Source organism: Eublepharis macularius, chromosome 19 (assembly GCF_028583425.1).
Source record: "Eublepharis macularius isolate TG4126 chromosome 19, MPM_Emac_v1.0, whole genome shotgun sequence".
NCBI classification, from domain to species: domain Eukaryota; kingdom Metazoa; phylum Chordata; class Lepidosauria; order Squamata; family Eublepharidae; genus Eublepharis; species Eublepharis macularius.
The window spans coordinates 13,346,440-13,366,003 of record NC_072808.1 but is presented as its reverse complement, the minus strand read 5'-3'; the positions used below and the strand labels follow the sequence as shown (position 1 = coordinate 13,366,003).

General features: G+C 44.4%; 1 protein-coding gene across 2 annotated transcripts in view; it reads left to right on the top strand.

Moving 5' to 3' along the window:
- GMIP (GEM interacting protein) overlaps positions 1-19,564 on the top strand; it is a 91,743-nt gene that overhangs the window by 17,181 nt on the left and 54,998 nt on the right. The window contains exon 1 of one of the 2 annotated variants that reach the window (XM_055003688.1): positions 4,797-4,935. The exons of the other annotated variant lie outside the window; for it this stretch is intronic. Coding sequence (XP_054859663.1) covers positions 4,914-4,935 — 22 coding nt within the window. The 5' untranslated portion in view covers positions 4,797-4,913. Of the gene's footprint in view, positions 1-4,796; positions 4,936-19,564 lie in introns of those variants that run through there. 2 annotated transcript variants of the gene reach the window in all.

The following is a 19,564-nucleotide window of genomic DNA, read 5'->3' as shown; positions in this document are numbered from 1 at the left end:
CCAACACCTCAGTCATCTGTTCTTGCGCTGACTTCCCTTCCACTTCTGGCAGACCACGAAAACGGAGCTGCTTCTCCATGTGTTTAGTTTCTGCAACTGACATCCTCCCCTTCACCAGCCTCATCTCTGTTTGTTGCGTGTCTATTAAATTCTCCATCGCGTCTTCTACTGTTTTAACTCTCTGCTGCGTTCCTTGTAATTCACTGCTAATCGTTTCCACGCCTTTTTTCACTTCTGACAGCTCCGACTTTACTGTCTGTGTAACTTCCTTGACCTCTTTAATAAGCTCCAATTTCGTGTCCTTAAGTTCTTTCATCATGTCTATAAGTTTTTTGTCCAAATTTTCTATTGCCGATTGCCACTCTTTTTTCGACATCGTGGGGCTTGCTTTAGCTCGCTCCCACGAATCTGCTCTCTTCCTCAGCTCCGTGGCGTATAATTAAACGTTTTCCTTTTTTTTAAATGTCCCAATCTTTGCCAAAATTAATTTTTTATATCCAAAATGTCGGGCGTCTTTTCTCTATGGTTTCTCTATGTTATTGTAATCCAAGATGGCCTACTTCCTCTTCCGCTGAAGCCACGACCCTTCCACTTTCAAAGATGGCGATTCCCCACTTCCTGTCCTTTGGCAAGGGCCGCTTCCCTCCAGCCACTCTATTGTTGTTACGCACTTCCTGTCTCCCGTCTTCCCACAGCAGGTCTCGCGATGGTGTCTTTTTCCCACAGCTCCAAAACCACAGGTATTCAAAACAATAGTCCGATTTTTGTAATAACTTCTTTAAACTTAGTCTCTTTTAAAATACAACTCCTGCCGAGTCTTCACCTCCTTTTCACTAGTCTGTTGCAGTTTAAAAATCTACTTTCTTTCCTCTCTGTTTTTGTCAATCTGTCCCGTTTCAAGAGATAGCGATCTTTACCTTCTCTTCAACTTTCTCGGGTTGTAATCGCTGTTTCGATCTTAAATTCTCCTCTCGACTTCCCTCCCCGATCGAAGCTTGGGTATGTAGGTCTTATGCCAGCCGAATTGGCCCCAAAATTGCCGCAGAGATTATAGCCGACCCGTCACAAGGTGGGACCTCAAGGATCGGGGGGGAGACTCCTTGTGTAGAGCCCCCCCTCGTCCGAGATCTAGCTCACCCTAGGGTCTTGAGCGTTCTTTGCCTGCTCCCCGCCTGAGAGCAGTCGGCCGCGGGTTATTTTCACCCCTCCGGCCGGTTAAAACGGCAATCCGGTCAGCTCCACAAATGGAGCTGCGTTAGACCTCCATGAATCCCAAACCGGAAGTCAGCTATAGCAATATTTGAGTCCAGTAGCTCCTTAAAGACCAACAAGATTTTCAGGGTGCAAGCTTTTGAGGGTCAAAGTTCCCTTCATCAGATACAAAGGGAGCTTTGACTCTTGAAAGCTTCTGCCCTGAAAAGATTTAAGGTGCTACTGGATTCAAATCTTGCTGTTCCACTGCAGACCAACACACCTACCCACCTGAAACTATTACTACAGCATTATGCCATTATAACCTATCTGCTGGTTCCTCTGATGTCATACATCTCTGGCTCTCTTTGTTGAGAAGATACTTATCTCCAGGTCACCGCCCATAAATAGGCTTTGCAAGTCGTTTTAAATTGTTTCAAAAAAACTGTTTGAGGAGGACAGCGTGTGGAGTAAAAAGTGTTGTGTGTGTGTGTTGTGTGTACTTACAACAGTGGAGGTAAAACAGAGTTCACTCTTAGTCCACTTAAAGCCTGCCGGTTATGGGATGCCTGCCAAGAATGTTGAACAAGGTGGAGCTCGCTCTAGCAGGACACTTCCTGTGTTCTTGAGAAAGAATGTACGCTCATGATCCTGGAAGACCAATTCTTTTTGCCTTAACAGATCCTGAGTTTGCACTCTTGCAAACTCTAGTAACCACAAGGGTTCTAGTTTTTTAAAAAAGTATAGGTCAATCTTGCAGGACTGATGTCAGTTCATCCAGTGTGTTGGAGGGGTTAGAACATCACACTTTTATTGGAGGAAGCTGAATTCATCGTCCCCGTTCTCCCCCCGCACGAACCGGCGCCAGGCTTTCTGCAGTGATGAACCAAAAAACGAACCAAATGAACGGGCCTAAAGTTCGTGGCGGTTCGTCAGAAATAGGCTCTGACAAACCGCCGGTTCACGAACCACAAACAGGCCCAGTTCGTGACGAATTTTGGTTCATATTTTGATTCGTGCCCGCCTCTAATTCTAACTCCCAACCAGACTGGAACCTCTTTGGATGAGCTTGGGCCAGTCACTCATGCTTGGCCTGGCCTGCCTCACAAGGCTGTGACAAGGATAAAATGAGGTGAAGAATCAGGAATACTTCCCAGAGCTTCTTGAGAGGAAGAGGGGGTGGGAACAGTGAGATGCACAATGGGAAGTGTGCCTCTCTCCAACGGCATTGTTCTTGTAAAAACAACGGGCATGGCGCTTTTCCATGGATGAAGGATTTCCGCCCCTACGGCATGACTTTATGGACTCCCTGCATTCCACTGCAGCCCAAAATGCCCTTAGGAAATTGGAAGGCATTTTGGTTTGCAGCAGGAGGTGCAATGGTGAGAAAGCCATGCTGTGTAGGCAGAAATCCTTCTGTCTGTAGAAAAGTCCCCATGGATCGAGCCCATTATCTATTCCTAGCCTTATTTGAATACCCTGATGATGTACCGTGTCTGGTAGGTAGGTGTGTTGGTCTGCAGTAGAGTAGCAAGATCTGAGTCCAGTAGCATCTTAAAGAGTTTGAGGGTAGATGTTTTCAAGAAGCAAAGTTCCCTTTGTATCTAAGGTTGCCAGCTCCAGGTTGGAAATTCCTGGAGATTTGGGGGGTGGAACCTGGGGAGAGCATGGTTTGAAGAGGGAAGGGACCTCAACTGGGTATAATGCTATAGAGTCAACCTTTCAAAGCAGTAATTTTCTCCAGGGGAACTGATCTCTGTTGTAATTTCTGAGGAGGTTAAAATAAAGCAGCAAGCTGTGAAAACGGACTAAGATATCAATCAAAATTATCCAAATGAAATACTTAGAAAACCAGAAGCAATAATGTTTGAAAAATACATATAATTTGTCCTCAAAGGAATTTTTATAGCTAACAAAATTCTGTAATGCTCTTACACATTTTTTACAATAGGCTCAGTTGAATACATTTTAAAGAACCTCAAAGTGCTATATAAGCCTCAATGAGTGCTAGTAATTACATATCCAAAATTCCTATGTCCAACCAGAGTATCTCAGACCTAGTGCAATTTGGCCATTCACAAATATACAATCAATATCATATATCAAAATATGCAGAACCAGTTTATAAAAAATACCAATTCATACAAAATTAACACAATAGAAATAGCCTTAAAAAGGCAGTACAATATAAAGTGCATTCCAGAAAAATTCCAGAACTGGTATACTGCATACAAAAAAGCCCAAATTCGTCCTTGACTCCTTTTCAAGAAGCAAATTTCCAAACATGACCATGATGGGTAATCTTGTTGGAGAGCCAAGCTACAAGTGACGCCTTACACAGGTTGGACATTTGTCAGCTTCCCTCAAGTTCTGATGGGAAATGTAGGCGTCCTGGTTTTACAGCTTGGCTCTCCATTACAGCTGCAAGACCGGGATGCCTACATTCCCCATCAAAACTTGAGGGAAGCTGACAAGTGTCCAACCTGTGTCAGGCGTCACTTGTAGCTTGGCTCTCAAATCCTGCTGGCAACAGAAGCAGAATAATGGTTAAAAGCATAAGCGAGGACAGGGTTTACATCACCATACCTTAGGGTGGGCAGCTGCCAGGTCCCAAGGCTTATGGCGGGGCCTATTGCCACCAACTCTCCCATCCACGTGTCTCTCTGGACGCCCCCACTGAACCCCCCACCTAACTCCCAGTTAAAAATGCTGCCCAGCATCATTGGGGGAAGAGCATGTCAGAGGTGGGAAGGCTTATGAGAAAGGAAAGGGCACACCTGCAAGTGAGAGGCACATGGGTGTAGTAGAAAGGGGGTGCAAGCGGGGGGCTGGTGGTAGGCAGAGGGACCCAGGGGGTCCCTAAAATCCAGAACTTGGCATGAGCAAGGAAGTTCATGGTTCAACAAGGCGGCATTAAGTAAGCCCCTCTTTTCACACATACAACAACCATCTGTAATATGGAGTGAACAACAGACTGTGTCCAAGTTGTCAAGATTATATACTATAGACAGACAAACAAGGTTATTGTATATAGCCATAGGCCTTTACAAGTTAAAAATGTATTTAAAACTCTAAAATTTTAAACCTTCTGATATTACATCTGTCTCTAAAATTTGCATTCAAACCCAGGGATTACATGTTATTTCACCTAGCTGCTTTCTTGAGTACCACATTTGCTCTAATTCTCTCGGCAGCTAAAGCAAAGAGTGCCACCCTGTTGGAAACAAAGGGAGGCGTGTCTGACAGCCTGAATTCTAGTTTGTCACAGTTAGAGTTAGGGATTGCAGAGTTGTTGCAGAGTTTGTGTGAAGTGTTTTGAATGCAGTCACAACAAGCACTGTCAGTCTTCAGTGTGTGGGACTCAGGATTGTCCCAAGTGGGTGCACTGATATTGTGTTCTCCCCCCACCCCTTAAAAAAAACAACACTCCAACCGGCGATACCTTCTGCACCGCCAGCAAGATTGCCCAACGGTCCTCGCTCTTGCAAAGTTAAAAGTATGCAAATCAAAAGGACAAACAAGTTTCCTCACAGGGACGGAAACGCTGTCAGCAGGAAGCAGAGAAGTTTGAGTGCCTGAGAGCTTTGCAGACCCAAGGAGGTGCAAAGTATGCAATTCCCATGGGTCTACCAACCACAGTCAGTGGCTTTTGAATTGGCTAAGGATCAGGGCTGGAATTCACCTCTGGTTTTCCCGTGCATTCGTCCTCTGAGGACTTGACCATGGCAGATCCAGAACCAACTGGTAGGTGTAGCGAACTTTTGGTCACTTTAGAACAAGGCGGGTCAAACTTGCCCTTAGTATACTCTACTGCAGACATTTTCTGGGGTTCAACTCTGGCTGCATTTAAGGTCTTTTCTTATGGAAATAGTTCTTTTGAACTTCTGATAGTAACGACTGGGACAATTTAGACCAATGGTTTGTTCAAGGTGGGAGAAAGGCATCCCCCTCCCCCTCCCCCGGTACGAAATAGGCATTGTTACTCCCGGTGTGTACACAGATCGTTGTTATCTGTGGCAAACAGGTTTTCTGGATTTTGTAGCGCTTCAACAACCTGAAAAACCCGTTTGATAAGATGCAACGTTGGCCAGAAGAAGCACAAGTCTGTTGTTCCCCTTGCAATTAGAGCCTGTCAGTATATAGTATTTCTTTGAAGCTGGTACAGGGAAAAATTGAACAAGGCCACATATACAGATTTATAAATCAAGTTAAATTCAGCAACACTGAGGAATCATTCCTGTATTGTTATTCCTTGATTGGAAGATGAGCTCAGATGTATTTGAGAATATTAGGATTTATAGAAAGATTTGTTTTATATTTGATTTCCCAAATAAACTCTTCAGGGTTGGATAATTTAAGTTATCATTTCCAGATTTTAGCAGTAGTGTATGCACACATGGTAGCCTGGAATCCACTCTAAATAGAAAAATTCATAATTTGAAACTCATTTTTGAACGCTGAATTAGATCAAGATGGGCAGCCATTTTAGTCTTTCTGTAGCAGTGGAAAAGAGCAAGAGTCCACTATCATATATAAGACTAACAAAATTAGTGGCAGGGTACGAGCTTTCATGAGCCACAGCTCACTTCTTCGATCTGAAGAAGTGAGCTGTAGCTCACGAAAGCTCGTACCCTGCCACTAATTTTGTTACTAATTTTGCTACTGGACTCTTGAATTTGAATTGTAAGGCACAGGTTTCTACACAACTGGAAACGTTAGAAGCTCTCCAGTTTGTCCAGTTCTTGAACCTTATGCTTCTGAGGTTAAAGAATGATCCATCCCCTATCAGCCATTTTTACTTTCAGCCATTGAGTTTAGATCTCATGATTGACGTGAATTTCCATTTCCAGTTTGGCTGATCACATCTGTGTATGCAGCTGCCAGTGCATTGCACATAAAACCGTAACATCACAAGGCCAGAAGAAACAGCAATCATACAACCTAATCCAAGTCCTATAAGGCAGGATTTTGTATGCACCAAACCATCCTACCATGGTCCTCCCATAGATGGTCATGCAGACAATACTAGAAGATGGAAATTTTGTTCCAGTCCCAAATGAAGTACCTGTGTGACCAAGGGCCAAGCTACACGTGACGAATGACACAGGTTGGACACTTGTCAGCTTCCCTCAAGTTTTGATGGGAAATGTAGACATCCTGGTCTTGCAACTTGGCTCTCCGACAGCTGTCCAACGGACTTTTCAACTGTCACTTGTCAAGCTGCCTACATTTCCCATCAAAACTTGAGGGAAGCTGACAAGTGTCCAACGTGTGTCGTTCGTCACTTGTAGTTTGGGCCCAAGAGAGTGCTGCAAAACTATATCAAGATCCCATCTACGATAATCTTTAATAAATCTTTAAGAAGCTTTAAGATGATCTTAAAGAAATAATCCAAGCTATTAAAGAGGAACGAAAACCATAACCCTGAGCTAAATAATCCCTTCTGTGTTATACCTGTAAACTGCTATCCCACTGTGAGGTTTATAACGAAACGGGCCTTATGGACCACTGAGAGGAAAGGTTTAAAAAGGTGGGAGGAGCCAGAAGGCTTTTGACCAATTAGAGGTAGAAGCAATTTGACTGATAGCAAGAAGATGGAGTGAGAGGTTGGGTAATTATAACGTACCTCAACAAGGAGCAGGTATCTAGGAGCAAAGTACCGCATAAATATAACAAGTCTTTGATTCCAGAACAAGCTTCCGGGTTGTGGTTTTTTATAATTCACTAAACTCAAGGCTAAATATGCATCTATTAGTCCTCCTATTAATTATCCTCCTTGCGGGGGATAGGAAATTCCATTCTCTTTCCAACCTCAATCTCGTTACTCTGCCTATTCACGCATTTAGTTTCTTCCTTTCCTAACCCTCTCACCCAATTCATGCCAAGTTTCTTTCTCATTATGTGTGTGTATGTGATGTGCAATGTTTAAATTTGGGAAGTGACTCCCATGTATATCTTTATAAACTTTATTTTTCTGCATACTTTGGGACTATGGCCCTCCCTTGTAGATTATTTGAGCCACATGGGAGGACCAACTGTCACTTTTAGAGAGAGATAAAGTCTGCTTCCAAAGTCTGCAAATTCCAGATAAGGTTGCCAACTTCAGCTTGGGAAACTCCTGGAGATTTGAGAGTGGTACCTTGAGAGGGCAGTTTGGGGAGGGCAGGAAGATCAGTAGAGATGTAGTGCCGTATAGTCCACCTCACAAAGTTGCTATTTCCTCTAGGAGAACCATCAGAGTAGTTTGAGGACCTATTATAATCCCATGAGAATTTCAGGCACCACTTTGAGTTTGAGAACCATAATTCCACAGCAAGACAAGCTGAATTCTGTTAACTAAATGTGTTATCAAATCATAAGCAATCTATGACAACCCCTCCAAGGGGCTTTCAAAGCAAATAAGAAGCAGAGGTGGTTTGCCATTGCCTTTCTCTGCAGTCTTCCTTGGTGGTCTCCTACCCAAGTACTGACCCTGCTTAGTTTACAAGATCTAATGAGATTGGGCTATGTCATGCCGCCTTCCCTCCCTCGATTTGCATATACATGTTATTTTTGCGTGTTCTATTCTTACTAGTCAGTGGGAGCAGCAATGCACTCAAAGACCACTCTGTTGCCAGGGGGCAATAGTTCTTTGTGATATGGAGAACAATGAGCGCATATTTGGAAAAGAAATAGATTTATTTAAATAATCTAGGGAAGTTTACAGGATCAAATATACAGAAGAGTTACTCATTACAATAGGATAATACATGCTTATATGTTCCTTCAGCTGCTTGGAAACCCTGAAGAATGACAGCAGAAGGGCCTCCTTCTGGTAAAATGCACAGCATGGCACTGCAGTAACAGTCTGGGCTGTGAGTCAACAGTTAGTTGAGCTGATAGTCAACAGTAGTCACATGGGACTTATATAGGTTTTAGGATACTTGGTTTCACCCATATGTGTGCAGTTTACTGAAAGGAGGGGGGTAATACTTCCAAGGCCAGCTGAGGAGCAGTAATATGGCAAGCCAGTGTTACTATCTTCCCTAAAATGAGGTACATTAAGTTTAACTTGAAAACAAACCCTCGCCCGTGTGCAGTAACAAAGTGAAACAGAGAGAAAAACATTCCCAAGGCAGTACAATTAGGCCTGGCTTATGAGGCAGGTTAGATACAAGATGGAGAAGTGGTGGTGCACCACTGGCTGTTTCCACACACGTTAAATAATCCACTTTCAATACACTTTAGTGCACATTTGTAACTGATTTTCCATGTGTGGAACAAAAAATCCACTTCTAAAGGATAACTAAAGTGCATTGAAAGTGCATTATTCAATGTGTGTGGAAACGGCCACTGACTCCTTGGATTTATGAGTCTTCCTCAAGTGCAGCTACAACCACCCCCTGTCCAAAACAAATCCTACTGAGCTCCTACCTGAGAGCCAAGCTACAAGTGATGAATGACACTTGCCTGGCAAGTGAACAGACTCAGGGCCAAGCTACAAGTGACAAATGACACTTGAAGGGCAAGTGTATTTCTCCCTGTTCACTTGCCCTCCACTTGCACTCCACTCAATCCACTTGCCGTTCAAGTGTCATTTATCACTTGTAGCTTGGCCCTCACGTGTATTCCTCCCTGTTCACTTGCGCTTCACTTGTGCTCCACTTGATGACTACTTGATCAAGTGGAACGCAAGTGAATGGCAACTGAAAAGGGAGGAATACACGTGAGTCTGTTCACTTGCCAGGCAAGTGTCATTCGTCACTTGTAGCTTGGCTCTAACTTTGGACATTTCCCCACACAATTTCAACCCACCAGTGCTGCTGTCCTTTCTAGCAACAAAATCCATTGAACATTCAATCCATATAGTAAATTTAAAATATTATCTCAGTTAAACTCTGTAGGGAATACGAAGTAGAGTTGCTAACATCCGGGGAGGGGGGGGGGGCGGTGTTCTCCCAGAATTACAACTAGTCTCCAGTAAGGTTGACAGTTTTGAACTGGACAGTCCAGTATTTTCTCTCTGTGTCCAGTAAATAAAGAAAATATAAATGTCCAGTATTTTATAATTAAGTAAGCCTGACCTGGATAGGCCAGGTGAGCCTAAACTCATCAGATCTCAGAAGCTAAGCAGGGTTGGCCTTGGTTAGTAATTGGATGGGAGAACTCCAACGAAGACCAGGGTTGCAGAGGCAGGCAATGGCAAACTGCCTCTCTGTTAGAGCCAAGCTACAAGTGATGCCTGACAGAGGTTGGACACTTGTCAGCTTCCCTCAAGCTTTGTTGGGAAATGTAGGCATCCTGGTCTTGCAGCTGTAACGGAGAGCCAAGCTGTAAAACCAGGACGCCTACATTTCCCATCAAAACTTGAAGGAAGCTGACAAGTGTCCAACCTGTGTCAGGCGTCACTTGTAGCTTGGCTCTGAGTCTCTTGACATGAAAACCCCACCGGGGTCGCCATAAGTCAACTCTGACTTGAGGGCAATACATACACACACGCAAGCCTGCTGCAACAGTCATGGCCAAGCCTATTTACGCGCTCTTTCTTTCCTCTGTGGCTTGATAAAAGTGGCAAATCCCCACATCCACTTGTTTTCCAACCCAGCCAGCAAGGGAGAACCAAATCCACCATTTGGCAGCCAGGCAGGACACTCCTTGAGGAATCTTGTTAGCTCAATGGAAGGAAGCTGGAAAGGGAAATCTTTCACAGCCAACCATTCAGTGCTGGTTCCAGCGGACTGTGGGGGTAGACGGGGGCAAGAATGGATCTTTTGAAGAAAAGTGAAAAGGAGATCTCATAGTTGGGGGGATCATAGTGGATAAAAAGGCCGGAGGGTTTGGAGGCAACAAGCCCCTCAGAGGCAGTATGCAGACAAGGTGTCTGCCTTGCATTTTTATCTTTTGCACAGCCCTGGTGACTGCAGGTGTCTTATTGCCATTAAGTACTTTAAGGCTGCAAGAGTGTGGACATTTACCTGCAAGTAAGTGCCATTGGCCCTGGCCTGGATAGCCCAGGTGAGCCTGATCTCGTCAGATCTCAGAAGCTAAGCAGGGTCCGCCTTGGTTAGTAATTGGATGGGAGACCTCTCCAGCAAAGACCAGGGTTGCAGAGGCAGGCAATGGCAAACCACCTCTGTTAGTCTCTTGCCATGAAAACCCCATTGGGGGTCGCCATAAGTCAACTCTGACTTGAGAGTGCCCCGCCATTGAACTCACCGAGGGTTATTTCTGAGTATACAAAGTAAGGATTTTGCAATAATTCAGTGATTGCAATGGTAGAATTAAGTGTATGCTGTTTTCCTTTCAGGACAATGAGGATTTTAAAATGCTTAGCTTTGGACAGATTGTTGTTTATTATGCCCCTTTTATACTGTATAAAATGTATTTTGCTAGACTATCTGTGTAATCTTATGCGGATATACTCCTTTCTGATTATTTCATTGATTCCAATGGGTTTAGACTGAAAGTAACTGCATAGGATGGAACTGTGTATTATATTAAATGCAATCATGCTGTTTGAAATGTTAGATTTTTTAAAAAGTTTAGAAATGTGTAACTAGAAAGCTGTGATAGATTTGTCTATAAAGAAAACTTAACCTATTATTGGCTTTGCCTGTTGAATTCTGGCCTGCTGCACAACCATGTACAACCCAGAAAACTCTGTGTGTATTTGTACACACATGGGGAGGGGGGAGTGTGTTGTTGTAGCGCTTAGCATGTCAGACTAGGACTGGATAGAACAGACTATATAAATCAGTTCCTTTAGAGAAAACGGAGCATAGACAGTGGACTGTCTGCCACCATATCCCTACTGAGCTCCCTTCTAGGGTTGCCAGGTCCCTTAAGTCCCCCAGCGGGAGACTGGGATGCTGGCATTTACCCTGTGCCAGCTTTGGAGTTTTCACTTGCACATGCATGCAGCGCATGCACGCAGCACATGCTCCCAGCATGCATGATGATGTCACTTCTGGGAAGTGACATCATCACATGGGTCAAAGGGCAACCCAGGAGTGCACACGCACTCCCCAAAGGGCTGAATTGGCCCCCCATGAGCCTGATTCAGCCCCAAATGGGCTTGTTGTGGTGTGCAAGAGCATGCCGCACTGCCCTGACATGCACTGCATCGCCAGGGGGGCACCCCAGGAGGCATGCCCCCACTGGTCATGTAAGTGGGGGCAGGGGAAGGAGGTGGGAGCAGGGGATCCCCTGCCCTAGTGGGAGAATGGCAAGCCTACTCCCTTCATATGAGCCCCAGAGGACTCTTCGCTCGAGTGATAAACATCTATTAAAGATCCCTGGCCCGCCTGGCATCGACCAGGGCCAGGGCATTTTTGGTCCTGGCCCCAGCCTGGTGGAATGCTCTGTCTTATGAGACCAGGGCCCGGCAAGATTTGTTAGCATTTTGCCTGCAAGACGGAGCTGTTCCGTCAGGCATATGGTTGATGCTAGGCGGTGCCCCCCCTAGTCGGGGGGAGGATAAACTATATGCCTTCCCATCCAATGTCATCTTCCATCTCTCACATATTTTTCTGGGAAAAATGCTTTATAGATGGAGAATGGTGAGCATCTAAATTATGTGCTGCTATGTTTCTTGTTTTTTATATTTATATAGATGTAGTATTTTTAAATGATGGTATGTAGTATTTTATGTTTTTAATGGTAATAATGGTTGAATTGTGCAATGTGTTTTTAAGCCTTGTTGTGATCCGCCCTGAGCCCACTGGTGTGGGGAAGGCGAACTATAAATTGAATAAATTAAATTAAAAATTAAATTCATTCACCAAACCCTACCCTCTCCAAGCACCTCCCCAAATATTCAAGAGGACTTTTCCAAGCCACAGTTGGCAACCCATATTAGAAATGGATGTGCTGTCATTTACTTATTACTTTTGTGTCATAGCAGAAACCTTCCAGAAAGCTCACCATTAAAGTCATAAAAATATAACTTAAAAAAAGCTTCACTTTGGCTATTTTCACATGTCCTTAAAGGGATGGCCCACTCACTGAATGCTGGCGGCTTTCCCCCTTGACTCCAGATGTCTCCATTTTCAAAACAGTTGCAGGCTGTTTGCCTTCCATTTTTTTTGGCGCCTTTTCTCGGACCATGGGAAAGTGCAGTCGCAGAAAAGGTGCTGAAGAAACAGAAGCTTTTTTAAAAAAAGAGTTTATATGCATATGTTGGTCTGCAGTACATGAGCAAGTTTCAAGTCCAGTAGCACCTTAAAATATTGCATATGAACCAGTATCTTTCCATTATAGGAAGTTGGAGTGAGATAGGTTTCATTCCCAGCTGGTCCACAACTCCTTCTTTGTGAAATAATATCGCAGCAGTCTCCGCCATAAGACTGTTGTAGGGAGAATTAAATTTAAAAAGTGAGACAGTTTATACACCCTCCTAAGAACACTTAAAGATCCAGCTCATATGTCCACTGCTGAGAATGTTAGCCAGATGAGAGCCCAGCGTGATGTAATGGTTAGACTGTTGGACTAGGATATGAGAGACCCAAGTTCAATTCCCTGCTCTGCCACAGAAGATTGCTCAGAGCTAGACCACACGATACAAATTACACATGAATGACACGAAAACTTACTTACACGTGTTTCAACGTTTACTTACACGTGTTTCAACGTTGTTTTCAACTACACGCGTCAGGACTGCAGGACCTCCATCGAACCCGTGTTTGCGGTGGCACAGGTTTTCTCCACATACCTCCAAGATATGCATCTTCACTTTACACAGATAGGAAGCGGAAGATATAGGAAATAAGGACGCTCTGCATTGCCGACTTACTGATTGTGACCACGTACACGCGCCGTCGTGGCTACACTGGAGCAGAAAATTTTGAATGCATGCCAGGACCAGGACACGTGCTCATCGACAGAATGCTGGACATGGGCATTTGGGATAAGACAGGACTCCTGACACTCGTTCGGTCTCGTGTAATTCGTATCGTGTGGTTCGACTCTCAGTGACCTTGGGCCAGTCACGCACAGTCAGCATAACCCACCTCACAGGGTTGTTATGAGGATAAAATGGAGATGGGGTAACTGTTGTAAGCCATTTAGGGTCCATAGTGTGGAGACAAGTGGGGTACAAATGAAATAAATAAATAGATTGAATCTATTGATTCCCTAGGTTCTTCTAATATAAACACTCGTTTATACTATACATGAACGAGAATTTTTGATCCCAGATCAGGTATCCGTTTGTCCACGTTAGGCCATATGGGAAGGGAAGCATGCACTTTTTTTGCAGGGAGTGTTTTTAATAAGGAGAAGTTTGTCCGCGTTCAGCAAGAAGACAGAAGTTCCACTTCCCTTTATGTTTCTCTTACTTCATTTCACAGAAAGTATCAAACTTTTTTTTTTCAAAAAACCTCAGCATCTTTCCCTGCTTCAGTTAGAACAATACTTCCGTTCTGAGGCCTGATACATTAAGAGGTGTTGAGACTGACAAAGAAAGAAGAACGCGTACAACAAAGGGGAGTGCCACTTTGCATATTTACAGAATCCCTACAAAGGCATCATTTCTGTATACAAATTCCTAGGCAACCCATGTGTGGACCATTGTGTATTAAAACTTTATGTGTAATTGTCACACATAAACAAATAATTTTGCCGTATTGGCTGGATGGCAAGGTTTTACCCAGAATCTGGGCATTCCATCTGGCACCCATTTGGGCTGGCCTGGATTCCCAGTTTTCCTTTGTTGTCCAAAGCCTTCTGGGTCCAGAGACAAAAAGCAAATCTGCAGGATTCTGATTAATGTATGAAATAGAAACAAACCGGTTCCGTCGTTCCTTGATAGTAGCCAGTGTTAGGAAAATCTTTGTTTTTTAGAAATGGAAACTAATTTTAGATGGAGCGTTAGCAAATCAAACGCAGCCAAGCTAGGGGTCACCAAACATTACTTCCTTCACAAATTCACCATGGAGCCGACCCAGGCCTGTGCAGACATACAGGAACTCTGGGGAATGGCTTGCATAAAAAAGGAGAGCCCAAATAGGCTTGGAAAGCTGCTACCAGAGGAATTACAGCCTTCTAGGTCTGTTGAAGTCAATGGGTTTAGGAGGGCGGAACTCTGCTTAAGATGGCACTGCAAATGCCAAAACCCAATACTTGGGAGAAAAAGAGACAAGAACATCCTGCATAAGAACTTCTAGTTGCACATTAAGATGCAGAGACATGTAGTGCGAGAGGAACAAAGCCAGAGACTCTAGGGCACAGGGCCTTGCTTAAGGTTGCCAGCTCCTGATTGGGAAATTTCTGGAGAGTTGGGGGTGGAGGAGGCTGGGGAGGTGGGATTTAGGGAGGGAAGGAACCTCAGCAAAGTAGAATCCCATAGAGTCAAAAGCAGACTTTTCTCCAGGGAAGCCAATCTTTTAAATCTGGAGATCAGTTGTAATTCCAGGAGAACTCCACACCCCACCTGGAGGCAGGGCTGGCCCGCCCATTAAGGCTGGCCCAGCAGCTGCCTCAGGGCACTAAGGCACCAGAGGGGCGCCGGCCCGGAGGCAGGGGCGCATGCCACGGAGTTGCTGCCACCACCACCGGCAAGGAGCATGTGCTGGCGGCAGCAGCATGGGGCAGCGAGCAGGCAGCCTCCTGTTTAGTTGCTTTGCGGGCCAGGCGGAGGGCTAGAAGGTCCCCCGTGCATGCACCCAGCTCTGCATGATGACATCACACACAGTGACGTCATCACGCAGTCCAGTGCACACACATGCACGCGCACAGAGGCAACCCTTAAGCTGCCTCAGGTGCTGGGGACTCTGGAACCGGCCCTGCCTGGAGGTTGGCCATCCTAACCTTGGTCGATCTTTGTTTCTCAAAGATAAGCTTTGCTTTTGTCTCTAGTTGTAATTTACAGCAGGAGATGCAAAGCAACTAGTAGATAGCATAGCAATTAATTTGCTCGATTTGCATAATTAGCTATTTGCATAAATTGCAATTTGCATAAAATGCAGATAAGGTCGCCTGGGTTTGGGGAACTTGAATATGGCACATTCATTGCTATGCAAGAGTCAGAAGTTTCCTATGGTGAGGCTGTGAGCAATCATACGCCCTCCCCGTGCTTCAGAATCCATTACACCATTTTCTGCGGCCGAAAAAACTTGGGCTGCAAGTGCAAGCATTCAGTGACTCTGTATGAATTTGTATGTAATCTCTTTGATAAAGTCCAAGGGGACATGGAGAAACTCATAGCGCATAATTATGGAGATCATTTCCCAGCCATTTTTTAATGTAATGTAATGTAATGTAATTTATTAGATTTATACTCCACCCTCCCCACGTCAGCGGGCTCAGGGCGGATAACAACACAATTTAAAACATACTACTGTAACGCACTCTATGCTGGGCTTCCCTTGAGCCTGATCCAGCGATTATAGCTGGTGCAGAATGCGTCAGCGCGGGTTATCGCCAGAACGCCAATATGGGAACACATAACACCAGTGTTACGCCAGCTGCATTGGTTGCCGGTGGAGTACCGAATCAGGTTAAAGGTTCTGGTATTAACCTACAAAGCCCTAAGTGGACTGGGACTGTCGTATCTGTGGGACTGCCTCTCCCCATATAAGCCCCAGAGGACCCTTCGCTCAAGCGATAAACATCTGTTAAAGATCCCTGGCCCTAGGGAGGCCTGCCTGGCGTCAACCAGGGCCAGGGCTTTTTCGGCCCCAGCCTGGTGGAACGCTCTGTCATGCGAGACCAGGGCCCGGCAGGACTTGTTGGCATTTCGCCGGGCCTGCAAGACAGAGCTGTTCCACCAGGCATATGGTCGATGCTAGGCGGTGCCCCCCCTTTGGTGGGGGGGTTAAAATCTTATGTCCTCCCGCCCAATGTCACCTCTTGTCCTTCACATAGTTGCTGTAAAATACTTTCGTGCTGCCATATTCTTTGTTTTTATATTCGTATTTATATAGTTGTAGTATATATTTTAATTGAATGACATGTATTATTTATGTTTATAATGGTGATGTGATTAGTTGTGTGGTGTATTTTAAGTCTGTTGTGATCTGCCCTGAGCCCACTTGTGTGGGGAGGGCAGACTATAAATTGAAGAAATTAAATTAAATTAAATATTCAGCGATCGTTAAAAATTATAAAATTACTACATATTATCATTAAAATTACATCTATATAAATATATGTGTGTGTGTGTGTGTATACACACACACACACACACACACACACACATAGAGCAAGGAACAAGGCAGCACATAATTTGATTTAGACATTCCATACAGCAGTTCTTCCCAGAACAAAATATAATAAGATGGACAACAACATTACATGGGAGGGCCTATAGTTTAACCCGCCCCTGCCTAGGGGGGGGGCACTGCCTGACATCAACCATATGCCTGGCAGAACCACTCCGTCTTACAGGCCCGGCGAAATGTTAACAAGTCTTGCCGGGCCCTGGTCTCATAAGACAGAGCGTTCCACCAGGCTGGGGCCAGGACCGAAAAGGCCCTGGCCCTGGCCGATGCCAGGCAGGCCTCCCTAGGGCCAGGGACCCTCAATATTGTCATTGAGGCTGTTAAGCTATAGTCAGCTCTTCTACGCCTTATCCAATTAGACACAAAAGTGGAGTAGAGGGAGTGGTCTTTAAAACTTTTAATCCAATAAGAGGAGAGAGAACCTTAGGCAAAAATGGTTTCCTTTGACCTTCCCCTAAGCAGAACAACTTTTATAGCATCAGAACATCAGTGTAATTAATTATAATATGATTGGTTCACAGTTATGTCACAGAAATTTTAGTACACATGTCACCTTTTGAAGTGCAAAGTCAGCTCCTGTTATATTGCACATGTGTGACCATAGAGAATAAGCTATTGTCTGAGCATGTTACCTTTTAAGCATTCCTTTGCCTCTGTCCAACATACACAATGCTTGTTTATGCTCTGTTATATCTGAGGCAGAGCTCTGAATTCTTGCTGTCAGCATCTAATGTAACTAAACACAGCTTCTCAGAGTAACTAAGCAATTGTGAATTGCTTATATCAAACACATAACCAAGAAGTCACTGATTATATTAGGTCTATCAGCATTCAATTAATTGTTAATTATTATAGTTGAGCTTGTAGAAAAGGGCAAGAGTCCAGTAGCACCTATAAGACTAACAAAATTTGTGTGATGTGTGAATGCATGTACCACATGGAGCTGAAGATATGGCTCATGAAAGCTGATACCCTACTACAAATTTTGGTAGGTTCTACTGGACTCTTGCTCTTTTCTACTGCTATAAGACTAACACGGCTACCCGTCTTGATCTATAGTTGAGCTTGGCTGTGGTATCAGGGCCATTGAGGACACTGATTTACCTGGGGCAGACAGGCAAATGTCAAAACTAGGCAGATAGTGTCTGCCTGGGGCTGTTTCAGGTAAAGGACTGTCATGAACGGAAGACTGAACTCCCTTCTCCTTGCATGCTGTGATCCTGATCCAAATTCGACCCTGAATTGAGTTCCCAGTGGGAAATTTACCAGTGTGTGTGGATTACAAGGACCCAAGGGAAAGTGTAACATGTAGTTAGGCCCTCTGAATAATAGTGACTGACCCAAGATCACATAGTGAACTCAGATCTTCCTAAGTCCAAGACCAATATCCTATCCATTGCTCCACACTGTCTGAAGAGCACACAATACAATGTAAATTTTAAATAAATATGCTGTTTTATTGCAGTTTAATTTTGAATATCATGAGGAGGTAGTTAACCTGGCAGGAATGGCTTATGTCTAGAGATCTTGTAATATGGGAAGCAGCCCTGATAAGCGATGGATAGAAAGTAGAGGTGGGTATGAACCGGGAAAATTCCAAACTGTGCGGTTTGTAGTTTGTCGTGTTTCACGAACCACGAACCACAAACTTTCACGAACTTGCCCCAGTTTGTAAACAGGTTTGTTTGGTTTGTGAAAACGTCACTTCTGGTTGTGAAAACGTCTCTTCTGGGGAAGCAGAAGGTCTGCAGAAAGCTCCTCCCTCCATTGCCTAGGAAAGTAATTGATCGGCGCCAGGCTGTCTGCAGTGATGAACCAAAAAATGAACCAAACGAACTGGCTTAAAGTTCATGGCGGTTCATCAGAAATGGGCTCTGATGAACTGCTAGTTCGCGAACCACGAACCGGCCTGGTTCATGACGAACTTTCATTCATATTTCGGTTCGTGCCTGCCTCTAATAGAGAGGAAAGACAGAAGGAAGTATTTGACAGAAAGTCTCAGTACTGGAGAAAGACCTGTTGTTCTAAACAGCAAGGAGCTACATTACTCTGCTTAAAGACATTCTACAAAGCCAAGGCTTCCAGCTATTTTTGTTGCGGTTTGAGGTTCAATAATATTGTTTGGTTTGTGGGAAGGGAATCCAAGAGCAATGATTCTAGAAAAGCAATGAACTGTGTGTTTAGGGACATGATCAAGTTTGAAGGGGAAAAGCGTGGGAGCCCAGCCAAGATGAAAGTTTGATTGGACCAGGGAAGTAATCCTGTGGGTAAAATGAATAGAAAGAGAGGCTTTGGGGGGAAATTTGGTTTTGGATTTCTGAAGTTTTAATTTGCTGGAAAATATGTAAAAATTGTATTCTTGGTTTTACAAATGAGTCAGAAAGGGCGAGATGGGATACTTAAACCTATGGAAATATATGAGATATAAATCTAAACAAGATTAGTTTAAACATTAGAAACAGCTCCCTGGAGTTGTATTATTTACTCTTACCCCAACAATTTTTTTATAGGCAAGTATCTGTCAGGAGTGCATTGGAAGAGATCCTTGGTGCCTTGTGCAGAATTTGGTGTGTGGTGTGGCATTCTGCATCCTGCCAACCTTAGTATTCATTTTAAAGTAAATATCTGTCCCAGTCAGGGCTCATTTTAAGGGGGAACGTGCAGGAACACAGTTGGGCAGTTCCTCAAAGAGGTCACATGTCAGGTGGCCCCACCCACCTGACCCTTGGCCATTTTGGGCTCATTTCAGCCTGGATTAGGGCCAAAACAGCCCAGATCGGGCCTCTGACAGGTGGTGGATCACTCTCCCACTTTCCAGCGGCCCGATCCTAACCGTTTTGGGCCCCTTTTTGGCCATTTTCAGCCCCTTTTTACCATTTTGGGCCCAATTTCAGCCCTGAATGGCCAGGATTGTGTCCAAAACAGCCAGGACAGGTGATGTCAGGGGGTGTGGCATATGCAAATCAGCTATGCTAATGATACACTTCCGGTGCTGGTGAGGGATGTGGCATATGGTAATGAGTTATACTAATGAGTTCCTCCAGCTCTTTTTCTACAAAATGACCCCTGGTCCCAGTGATTCATACAGTTGCAAAGAATCATACAGTTGCAAAGGGGTGATCTACAAAATAGCATTTAGAACTTGGGCATTAATTAGAGATAAAACACTCTCTATA